The 24286-nt window shown below is 40.2% G+C and overlaps 2 protein-coding genes across 4 annotated transcripts in view; both read left to right on the top strand.

The window, feature by feature from the left end:
• Positions 1–12016, top strand: part of nhsb (Nance-Horan syndrome b (congenital cataracts and dental anomalies)) — a 42172-nt gene extending 30156 nt beyond the window's left edge. For all 3 annotated transcript variants that reach the window (XM_025055741.1, XM_017032670.2, XM_025055742.1), the window contains 11 exons: positions 3035–3189; positions 3883–3930; positions 4080–4124; positions 4215–4259; positions 4385–4447; positions 4652–4841; positions 6359–6490; positions 6648–6800; positions 7051–10212; positions 10308–10428; positions 10599–12016. In XM_025055741.1, coding sequence (XP_024911509.1) covers positions 3035–3189; positions 3883–3930; positions 4080–4124; positions 4215–4259; positions 4385–4447; positions 4652–4841; positions 6359–6490; positions 6648–6800; positions 7051–10212; positions 10308–10428; positions 10599–11232 — 4748 coding nt within the window. In that variant the 3' untranslated portion in view covers positions 11233–12016. The remainder of the gene's footprint in view (positions 1–3034; positions 3190–3882; positions 3931–4079; positions 4125–4214; positions 4260–4384; positions 4448–4651; positions 4842–6358; positions 6491–6647; positions 6801–7050; positions 10213–10307; positions 10429–10598) is intronic.
• Positions 12017–15855: 3839 nt separating this feature from the next.
• Positions 15856–21534, top strand: nae1 (nedd8 activating enzyme E1 subunit 1). Its single transcript, XM_008309944.2, has 20 exons — positions 15856–16001; positions 16528–16631; positions 16728–16788; positions 16967–16997; positions 17254–17325; positions 17415–17494; positions 17825–17934; positions 18280–18389; positions 18472–18534; positions 18624–18687; positions 18783–18874; positions 18991–19050; positions 19154–19287; positions 19436–19511; positions 19620–19659; positions 20051–20137; positions 20222–20314; positions 20839–20953; positions 21043–21092; positions 21198–21534. The coding sequence occupies exons 1-20, from the start codon at positions 15952–15954 to the stop codon at positions 21305–21307; spliced, it is 1602 nt and encodes a 533-aa protein (XP_008308166.1). The 5' UTR covers positions 15856–15951; the 3' UTR covers positions 21308–21534.
• Positions 21535–24286: the final 2752 nt, after the last annotated feature.

Here is a 24286-nt window from a genome sequence, read left to right on the forward strand (position 1 = left end):
GAGATGTTGCAGATGTTGCCCGTCCCGATGATGGAATTAAACGGTGATGTTCCAGAAACGCTGCGGTTTGAGAATGAACTGAGGAGAGCTTGAAGAGAATTGAATAAAAAAAAAAGAAAACAAGAGGAAAAAAAAGGTGGAGGTTCCTGACCATGACTTTAGTTTGTCTCAGTTTGGGCTGCGTCCCCGCGCGACCTAGAGGTACTGTATACTTTTGTGTCTTTGTAGTCCTTACTATGTTACTGTTTACATCCTTTTGATATTTTATTGTCAGTGCTTTGAGTGGTGGATACGACTCAAAAGTAGGTCATGTGGCTGCGTACATCTGCCGGATCAAAGAAGTAGATAATACTGTAACTGTGAAATATATGAAGTTCTCTTTATCTTTAGAGACGAGTATTATTGACAAAACACCATTTTGTTGAACTATTTAAGGCAGGGCTTACCAACCTCTGGTCCGGGAACCGGTGCCGGTCCGTATGTCATTTGATACCGGGCCGCAGTGGTGTACAGTAAAAAAAAAATAAATGTACTTATTAATTTAAAATGCAATCATATTCCTTTACTTTTTTCATTTATAATTTAAAATGCAATCATATTCCTTTATTTATTTTTTCATTTTTTTTTTTCATTTTAAATAATCTGTTTCAAAACAACAGGTCAACCAGACTTTGATACCAACAGAATAAGGTATAAAAGATGTTTTATTTTGAAAATTAAATGACTGGACCTTTGTAAAAAAAAAAAAAAAAAAGGTTGAAGGACCACTGATTTAAGGTGGAGATTTTTTTAAGGTGGCGTCACAAGTGGGTATATGACACTTTGAGTTCGTTTTCACTTGTAAATAATTGTCCTTATCCAAGAAGCATGTGATCAGTTCAAACGAACTGAAACTGACTGCTTGTTAAAATGCAAAAAAAACCAAAAAAAAAACATATATCTTCAAACAGACACGGTGTCGTTGTGATGATGCTGCACTCTCTCAGCTGAGTAAACAGCCCTTCTTTTGCAGAACTGGTCTGCAAAGCTCGTACTTATATAACAGCTGTCTACTTAATCAAGATTCTCTCACTACTGTCACAGGGCTGGTGCTGCCTGACCCAGATACAGCCTAATACAGTACAGTCGCTGCTAATGACTTCCATTCACTCACATCTGGACCAGTGAAACAGACAGACAGACAGAGAGAGAGAGAGAGAGAGAGAGGAGGAGGGGGAGAGAGAACAAAGTATGTCATACATAAAATAAAGAGTACTCTAGTATCTAAACAGTGATGTGTAGTATCACTGGGCATGTTTTTGCCACTGCCACGGTTTTTGGTTTTTAAAAATAGCCAAACGCCACGTGACCAATAGCGGTGGTTTTTAGATGACATGGCCTCCAGACCCACATTCGTCCTGGATCAATAGGTCAGGGTCTGAAATGTTAGAGCACTCAAAAGCATCAATACAGAATGCGTTATGAAATCATCACACAAACAAGGTCAGAAATAATGGGTATTCTTTTTTTTTTTCATCTCCAGAAGGTCATACATACAAAATAAACTGTAGGTTTTCTTAGTCACAGAAATGACCTGGTGGTTAAAAAATGAATTGCACCTATGGTACACATGTTGGAAGTGCAAGTTCTCAAATTTCCGGGTTCTCAATATTCATACCGTGTTAATAAACACTGAGGAAATATTACAATGCATTTTTTTTATATTTATGCACAGATGCGGGGATAAAGAGAGTAAAAGTGCCACCTTCTGGCCAACACTGGAAATTCATAGTGTGCACTTCTAGACCCTGTTTAAACCCCGTGAGCTTCAGTTTCAGTTTTCACCTCATCAGCTGTTCAGGGAGTGTGTGAATGTGATGAAAGATGTTGCATAAAAGTGACTTGTATGTATACAACTGGGTACATGTGTGTAATGTCTGTTTTACACTGATTGTAAACAAAGATTTAGGTAAATATGAGTACGGGGCATTTTTTACAAATTTGAAACAAAAACTGAGCATATGAAGCTCAGTCAAAACTTGCTCAGACAACATGCAAATAATATTATTTAATGACAAAAATAAGTGTTCTGTGTTACTCTACATCTACTGTACATGTGTGTTTATTTGTGTTGTTGGTACTCCATGACTAATGTTCTCACGTATTCAGTACATTTCCATCACAGAGACAACATGCAAATAATATTATTTAATAACAACAATACCTGCCTCTTTGGTCTACACTAGTTATCAAGAGAGTTCACACATCTTCTATCATGTGAAATGTAGCCTGATTTTTTTGTTCTAGCCTTGTCAGAGGCCCTATGACCCACTTTTGGGTCGTGACCTACCAGTTGAGTATCATTAGCCTAAGGCAGAAGTGTCAAACTCATTCTCACCGGGGTCCACGTTAGCTATACACTTCCTCTTGCTGGGCCGTTTGTAACTGGAAGACTGTATAGATCAGGGGTCCCCAACCCCCGGTGCGCGGACCAGTACTAGTCCATAGATCACTTGGTTTGAGGCCGCAAAAAAGTACTTAATTTCTACTAATTTACTTCATTTAAAGAAAATCCAGTCATATCCATTTACTTTCTTTATTTAAAGACAATCTGACAATATATTAAAATAACAGGTCATCCAGACTCTGATACAAACAGAATAGAGTCTAAACGTGGTTTTATTTTGAAAATGTAATGATTCTTAAATGCTCAGCAACTTGGTACAGGTCCGTAGTAATGGGTGGTACTGACTGACCAGTCCTTGGAACAACAAAAAAGGTTAGGGACCGCTGGTATAGATGTAACTACTCCATTGATTATTATTTGATTGATGATAAAAACTTAACTTAACAAACTCTGCTACATGGACTTTACTAAATGCTTTTTAAGATCCTGCGGGCCACACAGAACGGCTTTGACAAAATAGTCAGAGAGAGCTGAGTGAAAAAGTACTGTACGTTATAATAACTGTTTATGCTGTGTTATCCTGTAGCATTCTGTACATTTCATTTAAAACGTATTTTTCCTCTTTTTTTTTCTCATGTTGCATTTTAGCTGTGTCAAACCTGGACATAGAGAGCAAGCTGTCCGTTCACTATCAGGCCTCCTGGCACCAACAACACAATTTAATTCATCCTTTCAGTCGACCGCCATCCTCCCCCTCCCCACCCACTGTACGTCGGCAACAGAGGAGCCGACTGGCACGAGCGGTGAGTTTGACTGATTGGTTGATGCTTCGAGTAAAAATAAAAAATTATTGGCTGGTTATTTAAAGCTATATTTCAATGTAAGGTAAAGGCTAATTGGCTTTAGTGCAAAGCTAACCCTGTTTTTGTTGTTAAATGTGCAACACCTTTCTTAGGAAAAAGCCTACACGAAATACAAATTTTTTTTTTTCCTAAGTACGATTCATATTATAAACTGCAATTTGATCGTCTTTTAGTCTCAGTAACGTCTCACAAGTCGCGCTCTGCTCAGTTTTTTGTTTATTAAAATATTATGTAAAACAAAACTGAAGTTGGGGAAGAATGAATATGATTGGTCACCGTGTGTAGCCGACAGCTGGATTGTCCAGTCAGAGCCTATAGCAACAGTAAACACATCACTACAGTCAAGTGTAGTTTGATGGTTCAGAGGATTTGACTTCTTCTGGATCATTCTGCTGTCAGTCACACCCCGGTCTAGTTACGTTCACCCTTTCAATTTCAAAAATCCATCTGAAAAACATTTAACTATCCATGGCACAAAATTGTTGACATGACAGCTGAGAGAGAAAGCACGGTATTAGGTGTCAAAAGGTACAGTTAAAACTGCAGAACTATTAAATATTTTTTTAAATGTTCAACTGACAAATGTTCAACTGACATTTTTCTTCTTCTTCTTTTTTTTTTTTTGCTTTGCAGCAAGAGAGAGCAGAGAGGGAGCGAGAGTTGGAATATCAGCCCCGAAAGGTAAAACCAAACATTCAGATGGATTCAATTTGAGTCACATAAGTTATACAGTCTTTTTTATTTTAATTTATTTTAAATTTCCCTTAAATAATTATATCCTAATTTTAGATCTCGTTTATATTTACTTCTGTTTTTGTAATCTCCCCAAGGAGAATGTTGTGAGGGAAACCGAGATACAGACCTTACAGAGAAAAGTAAGAAAATATAAGAATTCATTTCAGATGTACTCCAAATGCCGTGCGCAGTATTCATGCATGTTTGTGTGTTTTTATCTGCTGTCACAGGAGAAGCCAGCCAGAGAAGCAGATATGCAGACGATCCAAAGAAAGGTAACGAAAGAAAAGAAAGTGTGGAGATGAAGAATTCTCCTGACGATGTTTCATACCTCCCTACTACAATATTTGAATCATTTTCTTGACATTTTGTGTTACTTTTGTTGTATTTATTTTCATAGTTTGAGTGCTTTTACTCACTACCCACAATTGAAAGTTGTATCTTCATCCCATGGAACATAAAGGTAGCAAGCTTTTTTTTTTTTTTTTTGTCTCTATTAATTTGCTCTGTTTGTGATATTATTTTGTCTTTGCTTCCTGATACTTTTCTTCTCGGCATTTGTTGTTTCTCATATCACTGCTCCATCGTTCTCCACACTTCTCCACTTCATGAGATAGAGGAAAATAGCAGCATAGCATGTTGTCTCACTGCTCTTGGTTTTATCCAGGCTACCTCAGCAGAAGATGAAGTGGGTGAGGCCTCGGACGGCCACAGAGCCAAGGCTTCAGCCCCGACTGCTTCGTCAACCAAGGAAAAACAGGCAAACTGGTCCAAAGAAAACCTTTCGCCATCAGATCAGAAGCAAACTGCCGATGCTCATAGCATTTCCTCCTGCATCATCCCAATCAATGTAACAGGTATGGAAAAAAAATGGAGAAAAAAACCAGAGGAATGTGTTTTTTTATAAACTCCTTATACAGTATCTCTAACACAATTGTGTGAAGACGTCCACACTCTTTTGGCTTGAAAGCTGCTATTCAAATGAATAGGTCAAAGTGGTCTACCCCATTGAAAAAAATAAAATAAATATATATATAGGTATATATACATATACCTATATATATATAAACCAATCATATTATTATTATTATGTTGGGCTAGTGATTAAATGCATGTAGCATGTTCAAAATGGTTGACTCTCACAGTATATGGTCACTGCATGTAGCATGTTCAAAATGGTTGACCCTCACAGTATATGGTCGCCACTACACACTATAGAATTATGTTTATATTTTAAGTTATTTATTTATTGTGATTCCTCATGATCTACCAGCGCTCTCTTTGCTTCTAGTAGTACTAGTAGTAAATTTGCTGATGGCTACAGAAGCATTTAAATCCTCTTGAAAATACAGTTTTACATGTAAAATAAAATAAAAAAGTAAATTTCTACTATATTGATCCCATATTTGGGAAGCTGTTGAGTTAGCAGCAGATAGGCTGTTTACAGGCTGCCCCTAGCAAGGGCCAAGCATGCGGTTCCTCTGGGAATTGAACCCTGGACCCTGCTTCCGAGGCAGTCATGCTAACCACTATAGTATGGAACCTACCAGTACTGCTCCAGGAGGCTCTAAAAATATTTTGATATTTTTGCTCCGTTCAGGATCCATTCATTACGTACTGTATCTAGGGTTAGGTTAGCAGATAGAGTGAGTTTTTCTTTAGTTGTCTAGCTAGCTTCTCTTGTGTCAAGACTGAGACTGGGCTAGTCGTGACTCGCAGTAGCGTTTATTCACTCAATGAGACATAATCCTTTACTTTACACCAGCTTTTCAACACACAACTCTCGTCCGTTTTTCCCTGCCGTAGTTAACAGTGGTATCAAGATAATTCAGTTCTAACTTTCTAACGTTTGTTTCCCCGTCCTCACTGTGGCGTAGCGATCGATCAACCATGACGTTCCCATGTTTGGCCCAATTAGTTCTGTGAGCTCAGCCATGGTGAAGAGATGAACTGTGTATCTGACATGATGGACGGTTACCTCCGTCTGAACTCTGTTCTTGGCTGTTATTCAACTGCTACTATGCCACGGGCTGAACTTTGGCTGAACCGTGTTACAGCAGAGCACGCAACATCTATGATAACGTGAGATGTGATACAAAATGAAAACACACGGCAATATGACATCCCTGAACACTACAAGTCCAAAAAAACATCAGCTACCTGGGGATGAAGAGGGTGTAGATTGACAACACCATGGTAGAACTTCTAAGTTTCTAGAAATATTTAGGGATGTTTTTTCCAGGGTCAGATCATTTTCAATGGCCCATGCATTCAATCGGTGTCTTTTTCTATTTATTGGTCTTATGCAGTTAATGCAAGTTCATTAACCAATAAAGTTCATGCTGCTAACTAACCGTGGGTGTTGCCTTTCCAGGGGTTGGTTTTGACAGGGAAGCAAGTGCCCGTTGTTCTCTAGTCCATTCCCAGTCGGTTCTTCAGAGGAGAAGGAAGCTTCGGCGGAGGAAGACTATCACAGGAATTCCAAAAAGGGTCCATCAGGACTTGGGTACGTTTGATCAAACGAGCTGAGCCGGAGGATTGTGCCGTGGTCGTGGCGTGAGATAATTCTGTACCATTTCGTCATATTTACCTTCATCCTCGAAAAGCAAAGGTTTCCACATGATATTTCACACACACAACATGCTTTGTCTCTTTGCATTTAGACTCAGATGAATCACCTGTAGCAAGAGAGCGCACAGTGATCGTCCATGCCAACCCGCACCAACTCTCTCTCTGTCAGGAAGATCTTTCAATCAGTGGTCGCCTCCATCACACTCGTGACTCTGGCTGCCAGACAGATGATTTCCTTATAGCATGTATGTTCTAAACATTCCCAGTTCTGTTCTTTATTGCAGTCTACTTTGACAGGGCCAGTTAGATAGCAGCCATTGGAAAGTTAGAATAGAACAGCTACATAACAAGCTACAAGCTACAAGTCAGTGTGCTCTCATCCTCAAATGAGAACCCCCCCCGTCATTACCCCATTGTCAGAATGATCAAGGTGCGCCCGGATTAAAGAATATCTCTGCCTGTTTTTTTCCTCTCTCTGTTTCTTCCACGTCTCAGGCACCGCTGCACCTTCCAGACGGCGCATTAGGGCACAACGTGCACATCAGGGGATTCCCGCGTCTCTGTCCCATTCAACGGGAAACATTTCCTCTCTCGGAGACCAGTCAGACTCGGCGTACACCAGTGGTTCAGCCCATGGCGGACGCCTGCGCTCCCGCAGCCTTCCGAGAGAGGGCGGGCGTTTGATGGACAGCGACGACGACGACGACGATGACGACAACTACGACGACGACGACGATGACGAGGAGTTGTCGCCTTACGAAACGGAGGACTTCATCCCATCTGGTCCTAGTCCGCGAATGAAGATGATGATGATGAAGGATGAGGAAGAGAGCACAGACGACCAGGCCGCTCCAGAACCTCTGCAACTTGGAACTCTCAAACGGTTGCAGAGGTCTGGGGAGAGAGACAGGGGGAGCGGCGGAGGAGGGAGTCCAGAACACAGCTGGAAAGAGAGGGGGCGGTCCCGCCTGCCCCGCAAAACTGACATGGGCAGTTGTGAGATTTCGTCAAGTTCCGATACTTTCAGTAGCCCAATCCACTCTGTGTCAACAGCAGGAGTCCACACCCATGTGGATCACAAGGAGGACCACCAGTCATCCAGTGGGAACTGGAGCGGTTCCAGTTCCACGTGCCCCTCGCAGACGTCCGAAACGATCCCTCCGCCCTCCTCCCCACCTCTGACGGGATCGTCCCACTGCGACTCAGAACTGTCGCTCAACACTGTGCCAAATGCCATCGACGAGGGATTTTCCTTGGATCCCTCGTACCCCTCTGACCTCCGACCCCAGAGTCAAGGCCACAGATCGAACTCATTCACATCTTCAGCCACAGACCAGCTGGACGATGCAGGGGTCAGTACAGCAAGCGAGGGGGAATGGACTTACCCTGCAGACCAGGATCACAACGATCCAGACCAAGATCCCGATCCTACCCAAAACCAGAGTCAGAGTCACGCGTTGACGACGGAGTACTCCTCCAAAAAAGACCGCACCTGTAACAACGAGAAACACCTCGGTTCTCAGTACACGTCCGACACGGAGAACTTGTACTCGTCTTTCGAGCACTTGGGGGAATGTAATCAGACTTACAAAACGTACATGTGCAACTATGCAGATCAGGAATCTCCCGTGACAGAGTCCAAAAGTGTGGCAGCAGCTCTGTTACACAAAGGCTGCCTCCAGCCTGCAGCCGACTTCAAAGAAAACAGTATGACCTTGGGGAGGATGTGTCATCCGGTCAGAAAACCCAAAGTCAAACCGCCGCCACCCAAACGGACGTCGTCAATAAAGAAGCCCAGCAGTTGCGTAGATGTCGGAACGGACACGCATCACGATGAACCAAAAAAAGTCGGTGAACCGGAGATCAACTTGTCTTCCACGGATATGAAGCTGGACCTGGAGCTGGAAGCATGCGGCGCTCCTGAACCACTACAGACATCCTGTCTGGTGGCGGAGCCGCTAGCGTCGTGGGGCATGGGAATCGGTGAGACGATGGATATGGTGGAGCCCATGTCCTTCAGCTCCGCGGATACACACTCATTCAAAGACGAAGGTGCTGTGCAGTCTGACTACGCAGACCTATGGCTTCACAACGCCGAGGTGAAGTCCAGCAACGGCGTGTACATATCTATGTCCAACTCAAGCACAGCCGCCGGCGCCACCGTCACAGAGTGCACCAAGTCCCCGGACAGCTCCTCTTCGCCCACCGAAACCCAAACGCAGACCTTTGCCCGGCCTTCAGAGACTAGGGCAGCCAGTCCGCCTCTTCCACCCGGAGACTTTAAACTGGGGTCACCTGAAAAGCTGGCCGGTCTGGCATCACCGTCCAGTGGCTATTCCAGCCAATCCGAGACTCCAACATCAACCTTGCCCTCTTCATCAGCTGCATTCTTTCCCGGACCTCTGTCACCCTCAGTCGCCAAAAGAAAGCCCAAAGTGCCCGAAAGGAAGTCTTCTCTCTCCTCTCTGCAACACTTCCCAAGGGATGGGATTTCTATTTCTTCTTGCTATAAAAAAGATCCCGATTTCCCACCTCCGCCTTCTCAACTCGACCTCCACGTTCTTCACGGTAGCTACGTCAGACACACACTATGCCATAGACCCCACCACATGCACACGCTCGCCCACGGCAAACACAGAGTCACGAACACCGTGGCACCCGCTGGAATAAAGGTGTCGGCCCCCGAGACTTCAAACGCAATCCTGTCACCAAGCTCAAATTTGGCGCCAACAATTACTAATTCCAATCCGTCGGCAATGACAACAGCTGCTCCACGTTCAGCACCGCTTCATTCGGCCCTCAGGTCTACGGATTCTTCTACAACTACAGAGCAGCCGACGGCGCGGGGTTTAGAGACCGCTACCAGACCTAAATGTCCTCCTAGTACTTCGACGTTGGCGCCACCTCCTATCCACACCAGGCCTCTTCCTCCCCGGAGGCCGCCTCCCAGGCCGCCATGCCATGACCACGCCTCCTCCCCGGAACATTCACATCCACCGCCCCCAATCCGCCACCCTGACGGGCCTCCATCCTACGAAAGCCTTCTGCTAAGACATGACCGCTACGGACCTGGAACCTTCTGGGCCATGACGGCCTTCAGAACGCGAATGGACTCATCGTCGGACCTGTCCGAGGACAGCTCACCCGTGCACCGCCCCGTACCGCGAGCCCCCCACCCGTCGCCTGTGGACTTACACACGCACATAAAATCGCACACCGAGTTTCGAGGACTGACACACTCATCTCATTCGCACTCTGAATTTAGGGTTTTGGGAGAGCAATCATTCTCCCAGGATGATGACGACGACGAGGACGAGGACGAGGAGGAAGAAGAGGAAGACCAGGTGAAAGAGCTGCCGAGGGCTGCGTGTTCCAGAGGAGGATTGCGATCGGACCACCCTCCACCTCCGGCGTATGAGTTCGCTGGAGGATCCCACTCAGACTCAGGGCCCTGGGCTAGTCCACTCAAAGTGCCTGGCATCATTAAACAGACATCGCATCCTTACCCAATCAGCGATGCAAGGAGAGGACGGCAGACGGAGAAGGAAGAAGAGAGTGAAGAGACATCAGGTGCTACCAGAAGTGCCAATCAGCAGCATCTCCAGGAGGGCAAAGACGACTCCACCACCCCTGACACTGAAGATTACTTCAGTAAAGGTAAGACTGGGTGTCATGTGACTTTTACATCTGGTCTGAATGAAGGAAATGCAGCATGAACACGTGACCTGTAACAGGGATAATGTGCTCCACAGATTCAACGCCCAGTGATAACTCACTGTCCCCTGTGACGGACGACTCCAGAATGGACGATGACATCATCACATCACCCAACAAGACCCGTACTACTGAGGACCTGTTTGCTATGATACACAGGTGTTGTAATTCCTGAGGCCTTTCATTCATTTTTGTATGACACTTTTATTTACCAAATTAAATTTTCAGTTTCTATTTCTCTGTAGCCACTACACTACACTTATAGATTTTTTTGTCGTCAAACTCACACTGCGTGTTTTTTTCTTTTTGTTTTTTTTTTTTTCATTCAGATCCAAGAGAAAGGTTCTGGGCCGTAAAGACTCCGGAGACCTAAACATGAAGTCCCGTCTTTGCCCGGCAGCAACAGTTACCCCCGGAAATGTCTCCAGCATCATCATCTCACCAGCCGCTCCACTCAGCGTCACGGCCAACTCGGCCACGACCGCTGGATCACAACGAGCCCCCGTCCCAATCTACCGCAGCGCCAAGAAGTCCACGACATCCAACGAGGAATTTAAACTTCTGTTGCTCAAAAAAGGGAGCAGGTCGGACACCAGCTACCGCATGTCAGCGACGGAGATTCTTAAGAGCCCCATTACCCCCAAACTCCCAGGGGAGCCTCTACAAGAGGGGCTTGTGAGGCAACTGGAGGAGACGTCTTCGACACTACAGGAACCCCATCTCTCTAGCATGGATCCAATCCAGATACCAATTCTTTTCCCCAGAGCCAACTCTGAGAGTTTTACCCCCAAGACTCTACCCCTGTCATCTGCATCCCGACAGGGCCGTTCTCGGATCCCACCTGTAGCCACCAGCAGCCGCTACAGCACACGCAGCCGCCTCTACACAGCCCCCATGCAAGCCATTTCGGAAGGGGACACGGAAAACTCAGACGGGAGCCCCCACGATGACAGGTCGTCCTGAAATAATCCAACGAGACACGTCTTCCGATTGGAAAACGTGTCTCCCGTGTAAAGCGATACTTTTTCTAAAAATCGAAAGCGTGTTTCACGAAGACCATCATCGTAATTCTATTTGAAAAAAAATTATATATATATATATTTTATGTACTATTGTATCAAAGAGAATCGGACAGCGAGTTATGAGAAACAAAATTAAAAAACATTTGGTAAAATAAACTGTACCATCAAAACAAAAACCTTACCTTTAAAATATGACAGAGTTAAATTGATATATTTAAATGAATTATCTTTATTAAAAAAAAGTGGTACAAATGTTTGGTAAAATAATAGTACAAAACTCCTACAGTATCAAGTGTGTGTGGAGGGGTGTGTGTGTGAGAGAGTGTGTGTGGGGGGGGAATTAGGACAAAAAGGGAATTGCTTTCTAACGATAACGTTTCAATTAAAATCCTACAAAATATTGTATTATCCCTTAAACCCCAAAGTTCAAACTGAATATTCCTGCCAGTAAAGGTAGTTTAGATTCACTAACAATCTCTCAACACAGGACTAACTTCTCTATCTATTCCCATCTGCAGACGTGGTATAGAAAAAAATAAAATAAAGTATCACACAGAACTAATCTTTTATTTCTTTACATAAATTATATCCGGAAAGAAAACATGTTGCATGTATTTTTATAGAAACAGTAAAAAAAAAAAGAGCCTCAGAACACGTTGCATGACCCTATAGGAAAACATCTTCATGGTACTACTTTTGACATTTTGTCTTTTAATTTCTGAGTTTAGTTTGTGTGTGGTGTCAAGTCATCTGAAACAATTTTTTTTTTTTTTTTTTTTTTTTTTGTGAATTTTAAACCTGAAGGACGGGGTCTCGCCCCTACAGTAGAGTAGACGGAGCTCATTTGGCTAAGATACTGGCTAATTCAAGACAATCGCACAGTGGCCTTTCTCCATAAGATGTTGTAAGCGGAGCATTTATTTGACTCGGCAGAAAAACAAAGGATACTCGCCATGTTCCACCAGAATTGACTGACTTTTCTTTTTTTTTTTTTTCTTAAACCTTCAGCATGTCCATGTGGTAACCGTAAGGGGAAAAGTGAGACCCATATGGCTATTTCCACAGTTTCAGTGTGGGCCCCATGCAGATTTACCAAATGTTTGTAAAGGCCAACATATGTGGCCCACACGATCTGTTTGAACTTCACGTGGGGCCCAACCAGAAACAGGGTGAGAGCTGATTACACTGATTAACCAATTATGTCTGATTAGAGCTTTTCTCAGCTGCTGGCCGTTCTAGCTGTGCTCAGTTGAAATTCTCAAAGCCCATTTGAAGACGCTTTTAACAATGCCACGTGGAGTGGAAGTGGTGAAAATGCTTTAGGAGGTCTACAATCGGATTTAAACGTGAGGTTCAATTGGGACGATTTCCAAAGAATCAACCTCGCTTTTGCACTTGCTCTTCTCCAAGAATATTCCTTGAAAACTATAAATATATATCTTATAATGAAATGAAATATGTATATTTGTACTGACTATTAAAGGTAGTATCTTTATGGAACAACAAACCGAAGTTTATAGGAGACGAACCTGAGTGTAGCAAAGAAGAACAGGTTTCCCTAACATTTCACATCAGTCCTAACCTCTCCTCGTTGCCTCTCTTCTTTTGCACTGACCCAGTAGCAACGGACAGGTGAAAGCTCAACTCTGTGGAACCATGAAAGGAGGAGTAAAGTGCTGTAAACCACTAAAAGAACACCGCTGCCTCCTCTTCTCTAGATCACAGGGCTAACGGCACCTTTTAGAAATATTTTAAACCCCCAAAAAAGATTTCAACGATGTGTTCTTTTGTTTTACAGACCGAAATAAAGATCGGCGAGTAGGTTTGAGCTCTCACCTGCCTCCAGCAGCAAACATGTATACATTTATTCTGAGATCTTATTTCAGTTAATACCATAGACTGTAGAAATGAAGGTAGTAATCAGTAGCTGCCAGTGAAGCCTCAGAAAATTCAAAGTAACTCGGTGTGAACAGAATGCAGTGGGAATATTAGGCTATATGAGTTTTATGTTGTCAATTTTCGAGGGGAAAAAAAGGATTAAATACCTATTTTTAAACAATGACAAATTGCTTAATTAAAAATTAAATAAAATATTAATATTTATGTAATTTACTTTTTTAGAAAAGGAAATTTAAAATAAACTGGTGCGGTTAACTCCCCCTGGTGGTAGCATCTAGTAAGTGCATGAGGGGTTTTTTTTCTCCAACAATCAGGTCCCTATTAGACAGTTGCGATACTGTATATCTAATTGTTATTATCGTGAAAGGACCTGAGCCATACCGTCATGAAAGTAGCCTAATGTTGCCACAGAGTATCATTCACACAATATTACACCTGAAACCAGCGGAATTTTGGTCTTTTTTTCAGACCTGTATTTGCAACCACTGCTACACACATTTCTTGTACATTGGTCTATGAAAGAAACTATTCACTGTATTCTGTGAATACCTCAGCGAGCATATTCTAATTTACTGTAAATGCTACAGATAGATAGATAGATAGATAGATAGATAGATAGATAGATAGATAGATCGATCGATAGACAACTGTTTGACACTCAGCGAATCTGAACTGCAGAACTGACACTGTGTAAGATTGAAGGAGTACAAAGCTGTGAACTGACCAGTTTTACATACATCTCTCATGTCGCCGAAGAGCATTTGATCCTCATGATCGTCCCATTCGTTGTGTTCTTTCTATCGCATGCAATAAGAAAAAAAGAGAAAACAAAGAAGAAGAAAAAGGACGCCACTAGAGCATTATTTTTCTCTGCCTTCATGCCACTGACAAAGGAGTTTGTCATTTCCATTCAAATGTCAAGTTCAGTCGTGAGTTCTGTAGATGTACAAACTGGCTAATTCTGTTCTGTATAGTCGTGATCACACACAGGGGTTTATCTTGTACTGTAAATCTACTCACGGGACAATCATACCTAAAAGAGACTGTAAAGAAAATGATGTGTGTGTGTGTGTAATTTCCACGAAGAGGAAGCTGCAAACCTTTGGTGCTGGTCCTACTATTGTTGGAGCTGTTAAAAAGAAATATTTTCAAAATGAAACTACTGGTTCGATTTGAACTATCTGGACATGACGCTTGGAGTTCAAAAAGAAAATGATAAAAAAAAAAAAAGAAGAATTTTAACTTGAAGATAATGTCATTGTATTCAATTTTGACTCATTACTAACTTGTTTTATTCACACAAACCCTTTTACTAAACAATTTCAATACAGTATTTATATAGTTGGTACAGTATTATATGACAAAACGTGACTCTAAAACATATTTTAAATGTTAAACATATCCCCAGAGGAATACTTGGGACATTGTTTGTTTTGGAGATTTTCTGTGCCTGAGCTGAGGTACGTAAGACAAGACTGTTGATGCAAAAAGCAGTTAAATACACACTGACACAGTTTTCATGAGAAAAACAAACTGCAGGCCAGACAAGTCCTGTTCAAGCTCACAGCAGTTTGGGAATATTGGAAAGAATGAGAATCTATATTCGTAGATGGGTATAGATATCTTTTCCCTTAACTGTTCCTCACGTCTGCACACATTACTGCCTAAAAAAGGAAGTGTGACAACAAACAAGTTTTTTTTTTTCCAACACTGCACGGTAAGGAATACTATCAAACAGTCCTGTGAAAATATGAAAGAAAGAAAAAATATGCAGACAAAATGTAACTATTTAAAAAATGGCTCCAGTTTAAAACTAGGTAGTACATAAAGAGATTTGAATCACTTTTGTATTTTTGTATAAACCTGTAAATATGTTTTTAAATTAAAAAAACAAAACTTGCAAAATCTTTCTTTTTTTAAATAAATCAATGAAAATTAAAAAAAAACAAAAACTTTTTTTTTCCCAAAGTTTACATGATTATTTCCAAACCTTTGTATATTTTGAAGATGTAAAACACCTTCAGTCTTGTAATTATTTTGGGAGTGGGGTTACAACATTGTGAAAATGCCATTATTATATATCGAATTCATTTTAACAGCTCATGAGGCTGCTTAGTAACTGTGCATAGAAAAATGCCAATAAATGTGATTGCATTAAAAAAAAAAGCTGTGTGACATTTTTTCCTCCCAAAGACATTGTGTACTTACACTTATTTCCTTGGAATTGCATACATTATAGTCTTTTTTATTTATTTATTTTGATCTTTTCAGAATAAAAGTACTTTACTTCTTAACAAGTAATCCTAAAAGTACACTATTTTCAGTAGAAATGCAATGTTATTAACCATGGCGTTTCAAACGTTCTTCCTTCCATATTTTTAGTGAAAATTAATCTAATAATGGCTTGTATTCGATAGGTCACATGATTAAAATGCTCCTGTAGTTAATTGAAATGACATCTTTTGAAGTTAGAAAAACATAAATGAATTCTCTTCGTGTATATGCTGTTAACAGCATAGTTGTAATTATCTAAAATAAGTTAGTGGCGGCGCGAAAGAGCATATAATTGTACTATTTTTCTCTATGACGTAGTATTAGGACCACATTGACACGTCACATATTTAATTTTCAACGGTAGTGCCCTCCTGCGTTACTATGACAGCCACACAGTTCAACAGTAACCGTCAGTGATCCTACAGGGGGCAGTAATGCTACAAGACGTCGTATTGGCTCTAAGCCCCGGCGAAAAAGAGTAGAAAAGATGGCGGCGACCAAAGCGTCAAAAGAGCAGAAATATGACAGGCAACTCAGGTAATATTTTATATAATATAACTTCGATTCTAATGTTTCAATTACAGTGTTGATTTCGTGAGTTTTCTGAGTATTTAATGTGTCTAATAAGGTTAGTGACGCCGTTAGGAAAATGACGCAGCAGTTAACAATAGTCGCGTTAGCCTGCTAACAAACGTTAATGATATGAACATTGGATTTGTGTTTATTAGCTTTATGTGTTTTTGTATGTATATAAAAGTCTGGCCTTATTTTGTATTATTTACTGGGGATACCGAGTGGAGTGTTCAATGGTTCTCGCAGAAAAAGTCGTTAATACTTAAATTATATTATTGTGTTTTTATATTTATATCTATTTTAAGTAGAGAATCTTTGTTGCCAGAAGAACATCATTAAATTTTATTGTTTGATATTACGATTTATAGCATTGTGTCATAAGAAACCAATGCCTATTTTTTGTTAAAATCTTAATTTAATTACACTTTTCTATTTTTTTTTAAATAATCACTGACTATGATAGAAAAACATCTTTATAATATGCTTTCAGACTGTGGGGGGACCATGGTCAGGAAACACTGGAGAATGCCCATGTTTGCCTCATCAATGCTACAGCAACAGGAACAGAGATTCTGAAAAACCTGGTACTTCCAGGTAGGCATCTTGGAGCAGTTTTTCAGAATATGTGATCATTTTGAAAGTACTTTGTAAATATGTTTTCTGCTATCTAATTTTTAATCTAATATTTAGGGATCGGAGCATTCACAATAGTTGATGGACACACCGTTTCTGGGGAAGATGTAGGAAACAAGTAAGGCTGTATTTTTGACAACAGATATCACAACTGGCACATAGCTGTCAAAACTATAATGGAAATGGAGGCTTATAAATATAAATACCATGGCTTGGAAAACAAATAATGCTACAAACCCTAAGGTTTTGTTTTTTATTATTATTGCTTCTATTTTAACTTTTTTTTTCCTTGGCAGCTTTTTCCTAAGCAGTGACAGTATTGGAAAGGTATGTGTGATTTTGTCTTTTGTGTTTTGGCCAGTATTGTTTTAAAGGTTTTAAGATTATGAGTGTTTACAATCAATCGATTGATCACCAATCTATCCCCAGTACTGCATATTACTGACGTTAATATAAACGCTTTGTAAACACACAATCAAAGTAAGGTTTTAAAAATGCAACGTTGTCCTGTAGCAGCCAAAATAGTTACTACTGATCTTTTTTGTTGTGGCTCAGATTTTTTGTTTGTGTGTGTGTGTTGTAGAACAGAGCACAGGCTGTGACTGAGCTTCTACAAGAACTTAATAGTGACGTATCTGGACACTTTGCAGAAGAGGTTCGTGTTGTTGAGGCTTTGGTCTAATGATACAAATGATTTTGTGAGCAAAGAGAACCAAAATTCGTTGTTTCTTTTAACTCCTACAGTGTCCAGACAAACTTCTTGACAGTGACCCAGAGTTTTTCCACAGATTTACCATAGTGATTGGTGTCCATTTACCAGAAAGGTATAACATATTTGTTTTTCTGTTAACTTTTTTTTGTAACAATTGTAATTCATTTGTATGACATTACAATTGGTGGATTGTACTTTTTCCAAATTTATTTTCAAATATGTTTCTCTGATGCTCACATTGTATCAAGAAATATTCATATTGGTTTAATTTAACTACAGATGTCCGTGCTTTTATAAACTTACTTTTTTACTTTTAAGATTTGAAACTGACAGCTGACAGTTTTCTGTTTATCTTTTGCAGATTTAGTGTTGGTTTGCTTAGATATGTAATTCTTTTTCCTCTGCCTAGTTTAACTATGACAGTGTGTTTGAAACTCCACAGCACGTGTTTAAGGCTGGGCTCAGTCCTCTGGAGCGCCTCTGTTCCTTTCCTAGTTTGTAAAACCTACGGCTTCATTGGCTACATGAGACTCGTGGTACAAGAACATACAGGTTTGTTTATTTTTTTTTTTAGTCCACTTTATTCTTTTAATTTAATTTATCTTTTTGTTGATTTTGCTGTTTAATATTTTGGTGGTGACAGGCTTCAAGTTATTTTTGTCGATGTGGCTTTGTATGTGATTGAGTGGCTATTAAAAGCTATCATATCAAGGTTGTAATAATGCAATGACAAACATGCAACCACTCTATATAGTGGGAATGTCTATATACTGTAATCAGTAGAAGATAAAAAATGAATTAAATGCATTTTGTTCAGTAAATACTGTATTTTATTGCACATATATTCTGTAGCCATAAAATAGCTGAAAAAAAAAAATCTTGTCATTTTCCCTTTAGTAATTGAATCTCATCCTGACAATGCTCTGGAGGACCTGAGGTTAGATCAGCCGTTCACTGATTTCCAGAACCACATTGAGTCTTATGACCTGGACAACATGGAGAAGAAGGTGTGAAGCTGCTCCCCACAGTTTCTATTCCCATGATCCCATGTAGTGTTTCTTTGTCTGATGTTGTTTGTTTAACGTGTAGGATCACAGTCACACACCGTGGGTTATCATTGTTGCTAAATACCTGGAGAAGTGGCTCACTGAGGTACAGCACATTTATGATGACACCATAATTCTTTCTTATCTCCCTCTGGTGCTGTTTAATTCATTGTCTTCTTTTCTTTTTCTTTAAAGCACAACAATCAACCACCCAAAAATTATAAAGAAAAAGAGGCATTTAGACAGTTAATCCGAGAAGGTAACTTCAAAATTTTGATCTGTTTATTTCTGTAATCTGGCTCTTTTTGTTTTTGTTTCTTGTCTGTATCACATCTCGTTGTTTTTTTGCTTTAGGGATTTTGAAAAATGACAGCGGCGTCCCACAAGATGAAGAAAACTTTGAGGAGGCGATCAAGAACGTTAACACAGCTTTAAATCCAACGAAGGTGCCGAACGTCAAGTTAATTTGTGTATAATGATTTATAACGTGTAATGTTGGGTTTTAGACAGTTCATTTTTTTAAAACGTAACCTGCTTACGTGTAATATCCCTTTTCCTGTAGATTCCTAGTGGTCTTCATGATCTTTTCAACAGTGACCAATGTAACAACATCACGTCCCAGGTTAGTTCTGAAGTGGCTGTGTTTTCTGACGAAGATAGAAAGGAAGTTGTAACTAACCAACACCGTTGAACTTCTGGTGTGTGTTTGTTCCCTTTTCCGTCAGACTCCATCCTTTTGGGTGATGCTGCGAGCCGTCAAACAGTTTGTTCACAATGAAGGCAACGGAAACTTACCAGTGAGAGGAACCATCCCTGATATGTTTGCTGATTCACAGAAGTTCATCAACCTTCAGAATATGTGAGTGTGAAAGAGGAGAAAAGGAGTTCTGATCCAAAAGTCAATCCTAGTCACGTAAATGTTGATTCGGAAATGAACTTGTTCTGTTATTAGAACATGTATGTTTACATATGACCAAAAAAATGTATGTTGTTGTGTTTGATTACAGTTACAGGGAAAAGGCCATGGAAGACGTAGCTGCTGTTACCAAACACGTAGAACAACTGCTGCAGTCTGTAGGAAAGGTATGTTTTACTCCCACATCCATCCATCCATCCATCCATCCATCCATCCATCCATCCACATACATTGATTCAGAGAATGACTGAAAACCCTTCGCCTGTTTCTAACAGCCTCCTGACACTATTCCCGATAAGGACATCAAACTGTTTTGTGAGTAAACAAATCACTCTCACTCTCACACCGTAGCTGTGTTGAACAGGTTTATAGTAAACAAATCACTCTCACTCTCACACTGTAGCTGTGTTGTACACAGTACAGGGCAATAGTTTTAGGCAGCTGTGAATATATTTACTGTACTGCCCCTACATTTGCATCATTTCCTTTCATAGATAATTAAAGCAAATGTAGCATTACAGTATATAATTCCCTTTATAACAGTCACTCACCTTAGCTGTAGTTTTGTTTCTCTCTTATTGATGTTTTTAATGTTACTGCAGTGTTTTCATTCTAGCTACAGAAAAGAAACCTCCTCTGATTTTGTGACATATTCTCCTGAACACGTGTCTAATCCAACATGTATGTTGTTTGTGTTGACACACAGGTAAAAATGCTTCTTTTCTGAGGGTGGTACGCTGCAGATCCCTGGCTGAGGAATATAGTGTGGATTCAGTGAACAGAGACGAAATCAGTAAATGAAGAAATGAGTTGGATTCCTCTGTGTTCATGTGTCTTACTGTCTTGTAATAACGATAACTCGTCCTTGTCCCCTCAGCTTCATGCATGGACAGTCCCGACAGTCACATGGTTTTCTACCTCATGCTTCGTGCAGTCGATCGCTTCTTTCAGCAGCACTCGCGCTACCCAGGTATGGCTTAGATTGAAGCATTGATTTTTTTTTTTGTGAATTGTGAAAACCTAAGGGTCAGCTGCCCCGTCTCCAGCTATTTAAAGAGACAATATACAAATTAAACTTCAAATACGTAAACATGTTGAAAAAGAAGGAACCGAAATAGCCAGTTCAACAAAATATGACTCAGAAATCTATATGTTTGTATATTTATGTGTGTATATGTATACGTGTGTTTATATATGTGTATATATATATGTTAATGTACATATATATATTTATGTATATTTATGTGTATATATGTATGTGTATATATATTTATGTAAGTAGCTATATATATGTATATATATATATACATAAATATAATATGCACATATATATCTATATATGTGCATAGATAAGCAGCTCAGGGTAGATCTTTCCTGTCTTTGGTGGCCCTGTGTTTTTTTTTGTTTTTTTTAACAACTTCTTCCAAAATTCAGACTTCTTGCTTCTGTGTCCAATTCCGTGTTTCTCCCTTAAACGCTGTGTCTCGTTCACAGGGCTTTACAACTACCAGGTGGAGGAGGACATCAGCAGACTGAAGCTCTGTGTGAACAGTCTGCTGCAGGAGTACAGCCTCAATGTCAACATCAAAGACGATTACATTCACGAGTTGTAAGTCCAGATCACCGCTCACTTCGACGTCAGGAACCAAGAAGAACGACACACGTTCTCGTGGTTAATGTATTTCGTCTCCTCCTCAGTTGTCGATACGGTGCGGCGGAGCCTCACACAGTAGCAGCGTTTTTGGGAGGTAAACCTTTTTATCAGCATTGACAGACGGACTGTCCGTGATGTGCAAACAGTTTGTGAACCTTTAGCGCTTCTGCGGCATTAACCTGTGTGGATGTTCCTTCAGGATCGGCTGCTCAGGAGGCCATCAAGATCATCAGCCACCAGTTTGCTCCCTTCTGTAACACCTTTGTTTACAACGCCATGTCGCAGACCTGTGCCACCATGCAGCTGTGAATCACCAACGCTTCTTTTATTTCATCTGAAAGAAAAACAAAATAGGTCAATCATAATAATAATAATAAAAAAAAAATTTAGAAAAGTCATCGTACAGTGAACAAATGCACTTCGAGATTAATATTTTATAGTTCCTGTGTGACGTGGTTGTTCTGTTAATTGAAGGAGGTCTTTGTATATTGAGGTGCAGCTGAAACAAAAGCCCGAAATAAAAACTACTTCATTCCCTCGCTCGCTCTTTCATAAGGCCAACCTCTCATGTAAGGATGATGTCATACAGTGTAACAGAACATGCTGTTCTGGAGTGGAACGTTTTTTTTTCCATTATAAATCTTAAAATGATATAGTTTAACTTAATGCAGTATAACATATTTTGAGTACTTTTCTGTTCACAAATGCTGTTTTTTCTAATATTTGTTACGGTAATTTACATTGGGTTTTTGAGGTATACAACAGAGTATAGTAGATTATGTATATACAGGTGTCAACTTCACAACATGAAACGTGATTTTACAGATATATGAGACGGGACCAGGCTGATATCACACTGGTAGACTCAACATGAGAATAATTCTGGCAGGGAGATTAAACAAGGTTATAATCAACCTTCAGACATTTAGTCCGGTCAAATGTGAGACAGAATAAGTTGAAACTTGTACAGTTTGGTAGTTTTGTCATAAATATGTCCAAGTGCCACGATTGGTCAAAGATGCCTGAAAAACCCAGTTTTGAATCAAAGTTCCATGATGCGTTATTTTATTCAACGCTAGAGGGCGCGCCGGGCATTGCAGTGCTACCAATAACGGGTTAACTTGTGCAGTCATAGATTTACAGTTATTTTTCCATGGCCGTGTGCATTTACTAACAGAACGCCACAGGGCACGGACAGGGTTTGGATATTATTAGGATATTGTAGGAAGGTTAGAAGAATCATTTACAAGTGAGTTGTTTCTCATTAGCCCTTTCTCAGAACGTGTAACACAAGAGTGGAGTGGAGAGAAAAAACTTTATGATGTAACTGGTGGATATAGTTTTTCTTCTTGTTTCTTCCCAGATTTGACAGAATGGAAATTTCCCCCCAGCAGATGTTTTTCATGTAACCCTTAGATCGCCCCCCTCCCCCCCCCCAGAGGTGCTGCTATCTGCCCCACTTTCCCATTCACACACACACATACACACATACATTTAGACTAAACATTTTGAAAGTCCATTGTTTCATCAAATGATTTTATTTTATTGTTTTTTTTCTCTATTGATTGTTAGTGTGTTTTTCGACCCCAATCTAAATAGAGTTAAAGAAGTTGTAATTGAAGGAGATTTTATGATCCAAAAGCCCCAGCAGGGGGCAGTAAGTGAACTCTAAGGGTGCAGTTCTTCTTTTAAAACACAAATAAGAAAAACATTAATAAAACAATAGACTTAGCTTAGCCGAGGAGGCTGTGGATAACTGATACTAGTTAGTGTAGTTTTCACTGTTGGCAGAATGTTCCAGACTTGGTAGTTTGAATGTTGCCTCTTGCAGCCATGCTTTCAGTAAAAAAAAAAAAAAAAAAAAAAAAAAAAAATGGCAAAAACCTGTTGTTTTATGCCCCGCTGTGTTTTCAATCACCGTCGTTGTCTGACTGTCTGCTCTTTGGCACTGAGACGGTAAGACCTTGTAAATGCTGAAAACAGCTGCACGCCGGGGCTAAATTCAGGTCTGTGAGATTGGGCCGAGTGGAGGCGCAGGGCGGAGTCAAATAGTGAGCAACAAAAAAAAACAAAAAACCAAAAACCCATGAAATTCCATACTGTGGAGTAGAACAGTGGAGTTTGAATATCAAGAATCATAGCATCTGCTCTTTTACACATTTGTAAAAAAAAAATAAAAATCTTATAGCAGCCATGTTTCAGAGAGCTCTGGTTCATCCTTTCATTATCACCAGTCCAGAGTCCAGGCCCAGCTTGTGTCTGTGTTATCTCAGAGGCACAGGAACAGCTCAACAATGGTGACAAGTGTCTTTGTGTGTTTTTGTTGTTGGGGGAGGTGAGGACAAGAAGTGGAAGGAAGAGTATCTTGTTGGTAATTTATAGATCAAGTACTAAATTACAGGCTGTAGAAGGGCCACTATTTTATACTACCTTAGCATAACAGCTAACACGAGTTATACTGGACCAGCTGTATCCAAATGTTCCTTCAGGTGGAGCAGGATTCAATAATGTAAACATATCTGATATAAATAAATGCATTGCATATTAACATATTAATATAGAAGTACATTCTTAAAAGCTGGGAATATAACTGAATGCAAACAGACAAATCGATTGGCTTTTGAATGGCTAACACATTATGGGATAATGGGCTACTGCTTGGCCAAACATAAACTTAAGTTTCTTTTCTTTTTTTTTTTTTGTCTTCTTCTGCACACATGGAAACAGGTAGAATCAGACTCTTTTCAGTGTAGGATTCTGTGCTAATGGCACAGCAAGTCACAAAAAAATATATATATATATAAAAAATAGAAAATATGTTTGTACATGAAAACAAAATCGCTCAATGTTTAACGTCCAATATCTAAAAATATGTCAAAGGTCAGCTCAAGGGTTAACGTCCAATATCTAAAAATATGTCAGCTCAAGGCTAGGGTGAAGAATGTAGCCAAATAACTCCCATAGGCCTGTGGTGGTATGTTCTAAACCAGTGTTTCCCTAACTTTTTTTCTGGTGACCCATATTTCAAAAGTCACAAACATTCGTGACCCAAGTCAACAGACATTATACGTAAACTCCTGGGAAACATGATGCGAGACGACCCCCCCCAAAAAAAACTCTTGTGACCCACCTGAGGGTCGCGACCCAGTCTTTGGGAAACAATGCACTAAAACATACAGGTTAATATGACTCCAAGTCATTCCTATAAAAAAATTAATGTTAAAAATAAACACAACAGTAACCACAATTTACCCCAAAATATTAAAATACTTAAATCTATTATTGAAA

Source organism: Cynoglossus semilaevis, chromosome 5 (assembly GCF_000523025.1).
Source record: "Cynoglossus semilaevis isolate Cse_v1.0 chromosome 5, Cse_v1.0, whole genome shotgun sequence".
Classification (NCBI taxonomy): domain Eukaryota; kingdom Metazoa; phylum Chordata; class Actinopteri; order Pleuronectiformes; family Cynoglossidae; genus Cynoglossus; species Cynoglossus semilaevis.

Excerpts from the sequence above, each read along its gene's own strand:
- nae1 (XM_008309944.2), top strand. The coding sequence starts at position 15,952 with ATGGCGGCGACCAAAGCGTCAAAAGAGCAGAAATATGACAGGCAACTC. Across the intron at positions 17,326-17,414 it reads CTGGACACTTTGCAGAAGAG|TGTCCAGACAAACTTCTTGA; the intron begins GTTCGTGTTGTT and ends TAACTCCTACAG. Across the intron at positions 18,875-18,990 it reads CAGCTTTAAATCCAACGAAG|ATTCCTAGTGGTCTTCATGA; the intron begins GTGCCGAACGTC and ends CTTTTCCTGTAG.